The following is a 13,729-nucleotide window of genomic DNA, read 5'->3' on the forward strand; positions in this document are numbered from 1 at the left end:
GTTAGTCCCACCATTTATTTATATATAAATATATATATATTTTGTGTATATATATACATATATATTTTATTTAAATTTTTCGATATGTATACTTTGACAATGTAAGTAATAATAACTTGCCATGTCAATAAAGTCAATTGAATTGAATTGAATTGAAATTGAGAGGGAGAGAGAGAGAGAGAGGGGTGACAGACTGAGATTAGTTGAGCTACCCACTTTACCACTGCAGTCAACAACTCAACACCCCCGACTCAACACACACACATAGACACACACACACACAGACACACACACACACACACACACACACACAGACACACACACACACAGACTACTCACCCCGATTTCTCCAAGGTACCCTTGTTTCATCCCTCGTCTTTCTGCAACACTCAGTGTCTCCCTCCCTCCCTCCCTCCCTCCCTCCCTCCCTCCCTCCCTCCCTCCCTCCCTCCCTCCGCCTCTCTCTCCCTCCCTCCCTTTCTCTCTCCGCCTCCCTCCCTCCCTCCGCCTCTCTCTCCCTCCCTCCCTTTCTCTCTCCGTCTCTCTCTCTCCCTCCACCTCTCCCTCTCTCTCATTTTTAAATTTCATTACATTCAAAGGGCAACAGCGATGAGACAGCCTATAGGGAGGAGGTCAGAGACCTGGCAGTATGGTGCCAGGACAACAACCTCTCCTTCAATGTGATCAAGACAAAGGAGCTGATCGTATATCCTTCCTGTTTTGGCCCTGTCCGGGGGTATCATCGGATGGGGCCACAGTGTCTCCTGACCCCTCCTGTCTCAGCCTCCAGTATTTATGCTGCAGTAGTTTATGTGTCGGGGGGCTAGGGTCAGTTGGTTATACCTGGAGTACTTCTCCTATCTTATCCAGTGTCCTGTGTGAATTTAAGTATGCTCTCTCTAATTCTCTCGTTCTCTCTTTCTTTCTCTCTCTCGGAGAACCTGAGCCCTAGGACCATACGTCACGGCAAACCGGGCATGATGACTCCTTGCTGTCCCCAGTCCACCTGGCCTTGCTGCTGTTCCAGTTTCAACTGTTCTGCCTGCTGTTATGGAACCCCTACCTGTTCAACTCTTAATGATCGGCTATGAAAAGCCAACTGACTTTTATTCCTGATTATTATTTGACCATGCTTGTCATTTATGAACATTTTGAAAATCTTGGCTCTCTCTAATTCTCTCCTTCTCTCTTTCTTTCTCTCTCTCGGAGGACCGGAGCCCTAGGACCATACGTCAGGACTACCGGGCATGATGACTCCTTGCTGTCCCCAGTTCGCCTGGCCCTGCTGCTATTCCAGTTTCAACTGTTCTGCCTGCGGTTATGGAACCCCTACCTGTCCCAGACCTGCTGTTTTCAACTCTTAATGATCGGCTATGAAAACCCAACTGAAAATTATTCATGATTATTATTTGACCATGCTTGTCACTTATGAACATTTTGAACATCTTGGCATAGTTCTGTTATAATCTCCACCCGGCACAGCCAGAAGAGGACTGGTCACCCCTCATAGCCTGGTTCCTCTCTAGGTTTCTTCCTAGGTTTTGGCCTTTCTAGGGAGTTTTTCCTAGCCACCGTGCTTCTTACCGGCATTGCTTGCTGTTTGGGGTTTTAGGCTGGGTGTCTGTACAGCACTTCGAGATATTAGCTGATGTACGAAGGGCTATATAAAATAAACTTGATTTGATTTGATTTGATGGTGAACTACAGGAAAAGGAGGGCCGAACAGACCCCCATTCACATCGACGGGGCTGAAGTGGAGCAGGTCGAGAGCTTCTTGCACATCACCAACAAACTATCATGGTCCAACCACACAAAGACAGTCGTGAAGAGGGCACTACAAAACGTTTTCCCCCTCAGGAGACTGAAAAGATTTGACATGGGGTCCTCAGATCCCCAGAAAGTTATACAGCATCCTGACTGGTTGCATCACCGCCTGGTATGGCAACTACTCAGCATCCGACCGTAAGGCGCTACAGAGGGTAGTGCGAACAGCCCAGTACATCACTGGGGCCAAGCTTCCTGCCATCCAGGACCTCTATACCAGGCGGTGTCAGAGGAAGGCCCTAAAAATTGTCAGAGACTCCAGTCACCCTAGTCATAGACTGTTCTCTCTGCTGCCGCACGGCAAGCGGTACCGGAGTGCCAAGTCTAGGTACAAAAGTCTCCTTAACAGCTTTTACCCCCAAGCCATAAGACTGGTGAACAATTAATCAAATGGCCAACCGGACAATGTACATTGACCCCCCCCTGCTGCTAATCGCTGTTATTATCTATGCATAGTCACTTCACCCCTACCTACATGTACAGATTACCTCTACTAACCTGTACCCCCGCACACTGACTCGGTACCGGTACCCCTGTATATAGCCTCCACACTGACTCTGTACCGGTACCCCCTGTATATAGCCTCCACATTGACTCTGTACCGGTACCCCCTGTATATAGTCTCCACATTGACTCTGTACCGTAACACCCTGTATATAGCCTCCACATTGACTCTGTACCGGTACCCCCCTGTATATAGCCTCCACATTGACTCTGTACCGTAACACCCTGTATATAGCCTCCACATTGACTCTGTACCGGTACCCCCCTGTATATAGCCTCCACATTGACTCTGTACCGGTACCCCCTGTATATAGCCTCCACATTGACTCTGTACCGTAACACCCTGTATATAGCCTCCACATTGACTCTGTACCGGTACCCCCCTGTATATAGCCTCCACATTGACTCTGTACCGGTACCCCCTGTATATAGCCTCCACATTGACTCTGTACCGTAACACCCTGTATATAGCCTCCACATTGACTCTGTACCGTAACACCCTGTATATAGCCTCCACATTGACTCTGTACCAGTACCCCCTGTATATAGCCTCCACATTGACTCTGTACCGGTACCCCCTGTATATAGCCTCCACATTGACTCTGTACCGGTACCTCCTGTATATAGCCTCCACATTGACTCTGTACCGGTACCCCCTGTATATAGCCTCCACATTGACTCTGTACCGGTACCCCCTGTATATAGCCTACACATTGACTCATTACCGGTACCTCCTGTATATAGCCTCCACATTGACTCTGTACCGGTACCCCCTGTATATAGCCTCCACATTGACTCTGTACCGGTACCCCCTGTATATAGCCTCCACATTGACTCTGTACCGGTACCCCCTGTATATAGCCTCCACATTGACTCTGTACCGGTACCCCCTGTATATAGCCTCCACATTGACTCTGTACCATAACACCCTGTATATAGCCTCCACATTGACTCTATACCGGTACCCCCTGTATATAGCCTCCACATTGACTCTGTACCGGTACCCCCCCTGTATATAGCCTCCACATTGACTCTGTACCGGTACCCCCTGTATATAGCCTCCACATTGACTCTGTACCGGTACCCCCTGTATATAGCCTACACATTGACTCATTACCGGTACCTCCTGTATATAGCCTCCACATTGACTCTGTACCGGTACCTCCTGTATATAGCCTCCACATTGACTCATTACCGGTACCTCCTGTATATAGCCTCCACATTGACTCTGTACCGTAATACCCTGTATATAGCCTCCACATTGACTCTGTACCGGTACCCCCTGTATATAGTCTCCACATTGACTCTGTACCGGTACCCCCTGTATATAACCTCCACATTGACTCTGTACCGGTACCCCCTGTATATAGCCTCCACATTGACTCTGTACCGGTACCCCCTGTATATAGCCTCCACATTGACTCTGTACCGTAATACCCTGTATATAGCCTCCACATTGACTCTGTACCGTAATACCCTGTATATAGCCTCCACATTGACTCTGTACCGGTACCCCCTGTATATAGTCTCCACATTGACTCTGTACCGGTACCCCCTGTATATAACCTCCACATTGACTCTGTACCGGTACCCCCTGTATATAGCCTCCACATTGACTCTGTACCGGTACCCCCTGTATATAGCCTCCACATTGACTCTGTACCGTAATACCCTGTATATAGCCTCCACATTGACTCTGTACCGTAATACCCTGTATATAGCCTCGTTATTGTTATTTTATTGTGTTACTTTTGATTATATTTTTTATTTAGTTTATTTATTAACTCTATTTCTTGAACTGTATTGTTGGTTAAGGGCTCGTAAGAAAGCATTTCATTGTAAGGTCTACTACATCAGTTGTATTCAGCGCATGTGACAAATAACATTTGATTAGATTTTATTAGATTTTATTGACATGGCAAACCTTATGTTAACGTTGCCAAAGCAAGTGAAACAGATAATAAACAAAAGTGAAATAAACAATTTAAAAATAAATAAACAATAAACATTACACTCACAAAAGTTCCAAAAGGAATAGACACATTTCCAAAATGTCATATTTAGGTTATGTACAGTGTTCTAACGATGTGCAAAAAGAGGGAAAATAAAATCTCTCTCTCTTTCTCTCTCCTCGCTGCATTTCTCACACAGTCAGTCAGTCAGAACCTATGAGGTCTGTTCTCTTCTCAGCCGAAGACTCCTTATATGGAAGAAGATGCAGTACCTTCAGAATGGATTCACACCCCCTTTCCTCTGTTTCTTGTTGTTGTTACAGGCTGAATTTAAAATAGATTCAAATTGAGATGTTGTGTCACCGGCCTACCCACAACATCCCATAATGTCATAGTGAATTATGGTTTTATGGTCTACCCACAACACCCCATAATGTCATAGTGAATGATGGTTTTATGGTCTACCCACAACACCCCATAATGTCATAGTGAATGATGGTTTTATGGTCTACCCACAACACCCCATAATGTCATAGTGAATTATGGTTTTATGGTCTACCCACAACACCCCATAATGTCATAGTGAATGATGGTTTTATGGTCTACCCACAACACCCCATAATGTCATAGTGAATGATGGTTTTATGGTCTAACCACAACACCCCATAATGTCATAGTGAATGATGGTTTTATGGTCTACCCACAACACCCCATAATGTCATAGTGAATTATGGTTTTATGGTCTACCCACAACACCCCATAATGTCATAGTGAATGATGGTTTTATGGTCTACCCACAACACCCCATAATGTCATAGTGAATTATGGTTTTATGGTCTACCCACAACACCCCATAATGTCATAGTGAATTATGGTTTTATGGTCTACCCACAACACCCCATAATGTCATAGTGAATTATGGTTTTATGGTCTACCCACAACACCCCATAATGTCATAGTGAATTATGGTTTTATGGTCTACCCACAACACCCCATAATGTCATAGTGAATTATGGTTTTATGGTCTACCCACAACACCCCATAATGTCATAGTGAATTATGGTTTTTAGAATATTTTACAAATGAATAAATAATGAAAAAGCTGAAATGTCTTGAGTCAATAGATATTCAATCCCTTTGTTATGGTCTAAATAAGTTCAGGATTAAAAATGTGTTTAATAAATTACATAGTAAGTTGAATGGACTCTGAATTATTGAATACCTCATCTCTGTATCCCACACATACAATTATCTGTGAGGTCCCTCAGTCCAGCAGTGGATTTCAAACACAGATTCAACCACAAAGACCAGGGAGGTTTTCCCAAAGAAGGTAATCTATCCATCTCTTCATTCAAAGACTCAATCATGGACACTCTTACTGACAGGTGTGGCTGCTTTGTGTGATGTGTTGTTGTCTCTACCTTCTTGGCCTTTGTGCTGTTGTCTTTGCCCAATAATGTTTGTACCCTGTTTTGTGCTGCTACCATGTTGTGTTGCTACCATGTTGTGTTGCTACCATGTTGTTGTCATGTTGTGTTGCTACCATGTTGTGTTGCTACCATGTTGTTGTCATGTTGTGTTGCTACCATGTTGTGTTGCTACCATGTTGTTGTCATGTTGTGTTGCTACCATGTTGTTGTCATGTTGTGTTGCTACCATGTTGTTGTCATGTTGTGTTGCTGCCATGTTGTTGTCATGTTGTGTTGCTACCATGTTGTTGTCATGTTGTGTTGCTACCATGTTGTTGTCATGTTGTGTTGCTACCATGTTGTTGTCATGTTGTGTTGCTGCCATGTTGTTGTCATGTTGTGTTGCTACCATGTTGTTGTCATGTTGTGTTGCTGCCATGTTGTTGTCATGTTGTGTTGCTACCATGTTGTTGTCATGTTGTGTTGCTACCATGTTGTTGTCATGTTGTGTTGCTACCATGTTGTTGTCATGTTGTGTTGCTACCATGTTGTTGTCATGTTGTGTTGCTACCATGTTGTTGTCATGTTGTGTTGCTACCATGTTGTTGTCATGTTGTGTTGCTACCATGTTGTTGTCATGTTGTGTTGCTACCATGTTGTTGTCATGTTGTGTTGCTACCATGTTGTTGTCATGTTGTGTTGCTACCATGTTGTTGTCATGTTGTGTTGCTACCATGTTGTGTTGCTACCATGTTGTGTTGCTACCATGTTGTGTTGCTACCATGTTGTTGTCATGTTGTGTTGCTACCATGTTGTTGTCATGTTGTGTTGCTACCATGTTGTTGTCATGTTGTGTTGCTACCATGTTGTTGTCATGTTGTGTTGCTACCATGTTGTTGTCGTGTTGTGTTGCTACCATGTTGTTGTCATGTTGTGTTTCTACCATGTTGTGTTGCTACCATGTTGTGTTGCTACCATGTTGTTGTCATGTTGTGTTGCTACCATGTTGTTGTCATGTTGTGTTGCTACCATGTTGTTGTCATGTTGTGTTGCTACCATGTTGTTGTCATGTTGTGTTGCTACCATGTTGTGTTGCTACCATGTTGTTGTCATGTTGTGTTGCTACCATGTTGTTGTCATGTTGTGTTGCTGCCATGTTGTTGTCATGTTGTGTTGCTACCATGTTGTTGTCATGTTGTGTTGCTACCATGTTGTGTTGCTACCATGTTGTTGTCATGTTGTGTTGCTGCCATGTTGTTGTCATGTTGTGTTGCTACCATGTTGTTGTCATGTTGTGTTGCTACCATGTTGTTGTCATGTTGTGTTGCTGCCATGTTGTGTTGCTACCATGTTGTGTTGCTACCATGTTGTTGTCATGTTGTGTTGCTACCATGTTGTTGTCATGTTGTGTTGCTACCATGTTGTTGTCATGTTGTGTTGCTACCATGTTGTGTTGCTACCATGTTGTTGTCATGTTGTGTTGCTACCATGTTGTTGTCATGTTGTGTTGCTGCCATGTTGTTGTCATGTTGTGTTGCTACCATGTTGTTGTCATGTTGTGTTGCTACCATGTTGTTGTCATGTTGTGTTGCTGCCATGTTGTTGTCATGTTGTGTTGCTACCATGTTGTTGTCATGTTGTGTTGCTACCATGTTGTTGTCATGTTGTGTTGCTACCATGTTGTTGTCATGTTGTGTTGCTACCATGTTGTTGTCATGTTGTGTTGCTACCATGTTATGTTGTTGTCGTAGGTCTCTCTTGTTGTGATGTGTGTTTTGTCCTATATTTTTATTTTTAATCCCAGTCCCCCGTCCCTGCAGGAGGCCTTTTGGTAGGCAGTCATTGTAAATAAGAATTTGTTCTTAACTGACTTGCCTAAAGGTTAAATAAAATAAAATAAATATTGGTAGATGGGTAAAAATCAGATAAAGCAGACAGTCAATATCCCTTCTCTCTATTTTACTCCCCCCTCTCTGTCTCTCTCTCTCTCTCTCTCTCTCTCTGTCTCTCTCTCTCCCTCGCTCTCTCTCTCTCTTTATCCCTTTCTGCTCTCTCTCTCTCTTTCTCTATCCCTTTCTGCTCTCTCTCTCTCTTTCTCTATCCCTGTCTGCTCTTTCTCTCTCTCTCTCCCTTTCTCTCTCTTTTTTGTTTCTTGTTGATGGTGTTGTGATTTTAAGAGCACTTTAAATAAAGATTGATTTGATTTACATTTACATTTACATTTAAGTCATTTAGCAGACGCTCTTATCCAGAGCGACTTACAAATTTAATCTCTCTCTCCTCTTTTCACGCGGATGTGACTCTGCATTTTTAAAACAGCGTCAATGTTCCCTTTAATAAACTGCGCGTGTGCGCGCAGGGGGGCGTGCACCTCCCCTTCGGACTGAGCATGCGCAGAGAAGAACGAGATTGGAGTAGAGTTTTACCCCTCTTTAGTTAAAAACTATCAACGTGTTGCTCTTCTGTAGGGAATTGCGATCGAATTTAACACAATATTAGTCACTTTCAATGTAACATATCGAAAGAAAAACGAACTATGCAAGACTTTAGTATGTAAAACTAACTTTGTAAGTGACGTTATTGTAGGCAGAGCGAAATGGAGTAGGATTCCATTGCGTTGATGGGACCAGTACCCAGACCGGTGCGCCATAACCAATCAGAGCTGCAGTTCGGCCTGTGTTTACAGACGGGGTGCGCCATAACCAATCAGAGCTGCAGTTCGGCCTGTGTTTACAGACGGGGTGCGCCATAACCAATCAGAGCTGCAGTTCGGCCTGTGTTTACAGACGGGGTGCGCCATAACCAATCAGAGCTGCAGTTCGGCCTGTGTTTACAGACGGGGTGCGCCATAACCAATCAGAGCTGCAGTTCGGCCTGTGTTTACAGACGGGGTGCGCCATAACCAATCAGAGCTGCAGTTCGGCCTGTGTTTACAGACGGGGTGCGCCATAACCAATCAGAGCTGCAGTTCGGCCTGTGTTTACAGACGGGGTGCGCCATAACCAATCAGAGCTGCAGTTCGGCCTGTGTTTACAGACGGGGTGCGCCATAACCAATCAGAGCTGCAGTTCGGCCTGTGTTTACAGACGGGGTGCGCCATAACCAATCAGAGCTGCAGTTCGGCCTGTGTTTACAGACGGGGTGTGCCATAACCAATCAGAGCTGCAGTTCGGCCTGTGTTTACAGACGGGGTGCGCCATAACCAATCAGAGCTGCAGTTCGGCCTGTGTTTACAGACGGGGTGCGCCATAACCAATCAGAGCTGCAGTTCGGCCTGTGTTTACAGACGGGGTGTGCCATAACCAATCAGAGCTGCAGTTCGGCCTGTGTTTACAGACGGGGTGCGCCATAACCAATCAGAGCTGCAGTTCGGCCTGTGTTTACAGACGGGGTGCGCCATAACCAATCAGAGCTGCAGTTCGGCCTGTGTTTACAGACGGGGTGCGCCATAACCAATCAGAGCTGCAGTTCGGCCTGTGTTTACAGACGGGGTGCGCCATAACCAATCAGAGCTGCAGTTCGGCCTGTGTTTACAGCATGAGCGGTCCGGAAGTAAACTTGTATTGAGATCAAAGTGAGAGCTGGGGCCTGTTGCACAAAACTAGGATAAGGGATTAAGCCAGGATATCTTGGTGATCCTGGCTCAATTGATCCGTAATCCGGTTGCACTAAAGATGGATAGGGGGCAGGAGGATATGTTATGGTATAAATTACCATGGAGATTTATTCTGTGGAGCTAGCCTGCTCCAGACCAGGCTAAATTCCAGGATCTATTTAATCTCATCCCTAATGTCAGTCAGCAGTCACCACAAATGGAAACCAATAGTTATTTCACTGCTCACTATACATTGTTATCACATATAACTAGACCCACTGTTATTATTTAAACGTTTGTGATCATTAATTTCAATGATTTTGGATAAAAAATGATTTTTAGATGATGTTGCTATCATTAGATAATTTACAGTTTCCCATAGACTATAAGGCTATATATAAAATGATAGAATATTAGGGCCACAGAGGGGAAAAAAACACAAGTCATAATATTGTAACCAGTTGTTTTAAAGGAGGACAGTTGTTAAAATGACAGATGTGGGGCATTTCGTGAAATTGTACTTCAGTATGGTTTCATAAACAAAGACATGCTGATGTGCCAGAATATTAAGTATCACATTGTCATAAGTATCAAAACTGTAAAAACAATATGTAGCTTTTCTGCAGAAAGAACCAGCCTCATAAATTTATGACTTTATCCTTTTTCTTCAGTGTGGCCCTAGTACTCTGTCATATAAACAAATACACATTCCATATGAATATAAAAACACAATGTGTAACATTATGTTCCTTTATTGAATAAGGACAAAACAAAGCAGGTAAACCATCAGCTCCTTTCGAAACTGAAGTCACAGTGACTCTACAAGATGGAAAGCACAGAATCCAAGCATATTATACAAAATGATACATACACATTCAAAGGTCTGTATATAACACACCCTGCATGTCTGCACACTAAAATAAATGCAGGACAAATCCATACACATCAACTGAACAGACAAATGAATGGATGCAGTAGCCTCCCTGCAGCCTTGTATTACACACAGTATACCGCACAAACATCATAAGAGGCCAAATTCGTCAAAAAACGAACCCAAAAAAACCCAAATTCCTCTGCCACCGCAGGACATATTTAACCAAAATTGAAAGCACACATACTAACTAAAATAATTCAACACATATTGGTCCCTCAGCAGCCGACCACTGTCGTCATCAGGGAAGATTGCCGGATTGTCCCAGTCCATGGCTGGTGGCACTCTGGGGGCCCTCTCCTTCCTCAGGCAGGCCACATTGTGGAGGACAGCACAAGCCACAGTAATATCACATGCCCTAACAGGGCTGACCCTTAATTTGTGAAGGCAGTGAAAGCGTGCCTTCAGGAGGCCAAAGGTCATTTCAACTCTGGCCCTGGTCCTGGCATGGGCATGGTTGTAGGCCTGCTGTGCTTCCTGGGGGTCTGTGAAAGGTGTCAGGAGAAAAGGCTGGCAGCCATACCCCCTGTCTCCCAGCAACACACCAGAGAATTCACCTGTCAACACAAAATCTCATCATTACTACCTCATAAACACAGTGATATTCTTGACACAGCCATGATGGTTATAAATAGGGGTTGTGTGGCTTACCTTGTGATAGGCACTGATAGATTTCAGAGGCCCGAAAGATTCTGGAGTCATGGACTGAGCCAGGCCATTTTGCCACAACATTGCTGATCACACAGTCAGCATTGCAGACCATCTGAAATCATAAGATGAGGAATATTACACCAATCAATGCACATCACTGGCAATGCAGAGTGTTCGTCAATGGACAATATCAAAAAGTTATGTTCACCTGAACATTAATGCTGTGAAAGGATTTCCTATTCACAAAATCGGCCTCATGGGCACCTGAGGGGGCTTTTATCCTTATGTGTGTGCAGTCCACTGCACCAATGACATTGGGGAAACCTGTCACACAAAGTAATGAGTATCCTACTATGTGTTAACAGTTGTCCTGTAATTTGTAGATCCTCTTACCTGCAATCCTATAGAACTCCTCTTTGATGTCACAGAGTCTTCTGTGGCCAGGGAAGGAGATGAAGACATCTGCTAATGCTTTGATAGCCAGACACACACTCCTTATTGTGCGGCAAATTGTGGCCTTGTTCAGCTGTTCTGCATCCCCCACTGAGTACAGGAAGGCTCCACTAGCAAAAAAGCGCAAGGCCACACAAACCATTTGCTCCACACTCAGTGCATGGCTCCGTGCAGTGCGGTGCTTAATCCTGGGACCCAGTAGTCTGCATAGATACCTGATGCCATCTGCAGAAAACCTGTATCTTTCATATAGATGGTCATCAGGGAAGGCCAGTGGGTCCAACCGGTCCCTGAAGACCCTTTCTCGCCTGAAGGCTCTCCTCAGCACAAGTGCTTCTTCATCCACCACATCTCGCACGAATGGGCATGCCATTGTCAGAGCAGAAAGGAACACACAATTTTGGGCCTTCATATAGGCTAGTGGCCACACCTGGTGCTGGGGGGGTGGGCAAAAGAGGGCGATGCCTTATAACGATGACTTGGTTGTACTGATTGCTGGGAAAATAAAAAAAACCTTAGAAAGATGCCACCGTCCTGTGTGCTCACAATAAGAGCTCATATGTCATGGCTCACTTGACTTTACGAGAATATACCTAATTTTTATTTTGAGCTGTGTCATCTTCTTGGAGCTGGGGGAGGAAAGAAAAATAATGATTAATACATTTGTGTTACAGTTAGCATACAGTGTACATTGAAGGCATATCTCACCTCCCTCTCAAGTTTTTTTATTTCAAGGTCCAGTTTCCTAATTGTCCTCTTTTTTATTTCGGACTCCAGTGCAAGATTTTCCATCTTTTTCTTCTTGTACTGAATGTCTATGTCTGCCAGTTCTATTTGGCGCCGGAGGTGGTTGCCATACAACTTTCTGATAGCTTGTGAGCTCTGTGAACACAATACAATTAGCGCAGCTGGAATTTGGCAGGATGTGGTGTCCTTTTATTAATACGCACTATGTTGCCAGGCTGGTTTTCCCACTGTATAGCATCTGGGTCCTGTAAAAGAAATTAGATTTTTTGATTTTGATGAGGACTCCTCACCATTGTAGAGTAAATAGTACTTTCACAGTCTTAACATGATACCTCATGCCTTCTGGAATCCAGAGAGATGGTCTCCTCCTCATCATCGTCTCCATCATGTGCTGTTGCTGCTGCACTGGGGCCTTCACCCTATCACATTTAATCGGATTCATATTGAAGCTAGTAGACAAGACATGCCAGGCCTACAGTATGCCTTTGATGGAGTACTCACTGGATCAGCATCGTCTGGTGCTTGTGCTGGTGGCTCTAACAGGAACACAGTGCTGCCAGACACTGCAAGGCAATAGGTAAACCAAAGTCAGACAGTCCAAATTGATTCAATATGAATGTGGTTGTATCCCATGTAGAGATGGAAGGACATACCTTGAATGAAGCGGGTGGCATCTTGGGAGGAACCTATGCTCGTCTCTTTCCCCCCAGGGATCCCCTCTAAGACGGGCCTGCCTTTATTTAGCTCCAAGGCCATGTCCTCTGCTGGGGTAAGGTCAGCCTTTGGTGACCCACCACCCGTGCCTTGTCTGTGGGTATTCTTTTTCACTGCTAAAACAGTACAGACAATGTGTGAGCAGGCACCTTCTGGGTACAATATATGCTTGTGCTTTGTTAAATATTAGTCAGGGACCATACCATTCTGCAGAATGTTCTTGTATTTGATTTTGACCTGCTGCCATGTCCGTTTTGGCCCGTTCATGTTTAATCTACACACACTGTAGGAGTAGGTGACATATGTGGGTAGATATCACACTATTGGACAGTAGACAGGAGTATACTGGAAGGTAGTATAAGAGAGCAGATGTGAGTGCATTTGCCATTCTGGTAAATACAGGAAACCAAAGATTAGCAGATGGTGTAGTAGTGTAGTGGTAACATAAGATACATGGATAACATATAAATATAAATGATAGCTGAACATTAAAGTAACGAACCACATGTTAACATGGGTCATGGGACCGTGGTGATGGAGGTCTAATAAGGGACGTTTTGACCCTCTGACCCTTGTAGATTCTCCATTGTGCTGACATACATGTCAGACAGAGTGGCGCCTAAAAGCAATTGGACACTAGACATATGGTCTGACAATTCTATTACAAACATACATGTCAGACAGAGTGGCGCCTAGAGGTAATTGGACACACTGGGATAAAGGGTCCAGCCACTATTATAAACAAATTGAAAGCAGATGGTGGTGAATGACTTCAGAGGGGACGGACAATACTATGGGTGGATAAATAGAGTAGCTGGAGTTCTGAGAAAGTGTGTGTTCCGCGGGGTGTGTTCCGCGGGGACATGCCAGTGGGCTGTACAGTTGTAATAAAGAGCATGTTTGATTTTAAAAGTTCGGGTAAGCGTTGTATTTGAAAATGATTTTCCAC

At 44.3% G+C, this 13,729-nt stretch overlaps 1 protein-coding gene across 1 annotated transcript; it reads right to left on the bottom strand.

The window, feature by feature from the left end:
- Positions 1-10,055: 10,055 nt before the first annotated feature.
- LOC139568448 (putative nuclease HARBI1) lies at positions 10,056-13,059 on the bottom strand. The gene is made up of 5 exons (XM_071390271.1): positions 12,720-13,059; positions 12,568-12,629; positions 11,260-12,485; positions 10,867-10,978; positions 10,056-10,772 (listed from the first exon to the last, which is right to left on the bottom strand). Exons 3-5 carry the CDS (start codon positions 11,326-11,328, stop codon positions 10,402-10,404), a joined length of 552 nt encoding a protein of 183 aa, XP_071246372.1. The 5' UTR covers positions 11,329-12,485; positions 12,568-12,629; positions 12,720-13,059; the 3' UTR covers positions 10,056-10,401.
- Between the last annotated feature and the right edge of the window lie 670 nt (positions 13,060-13,729).

This window comes from Salvelinus alpinus, chromosome 2 (assembly GCF_045679555.1).
Source record: "Salvelinus alpinus chromosome 2, SLU_Salpinus.1, whole genome shotgun sequence".
NCBI classification, from domain to species: Eukaryota; Metazoa; Chordata; class Actinopteri; order Salmoniformes; family Salmonidae; genus Salvelinus; species Salvelinus alpinus.

Excerpts from the sequence above, each read along its gene's own strand:
- LOC139568448 (XM_071390271.1), bottom strand. The coding sequence starts at position 11,328 with ATGTCTTCATCTCCTTCCCTGGCCACAGAAGACTCTGTGACATCAAAG. Across the intron at positions 10,979-11,259 it reads GGAGTTCTATAGGATTGCAG|ATGGTCTGCAATGCTGACTG; the intron begins GTAAGAGGATCT and ends TTATGATTTCAG. Across the intron at positions 10,773-10,866 it reads CTATCAGTGCCTATCACAAG|GTGAATTCTCTGGTGTGTTG; the intron begins GTAAGCCACACA and ends TTGTGTTGACAG.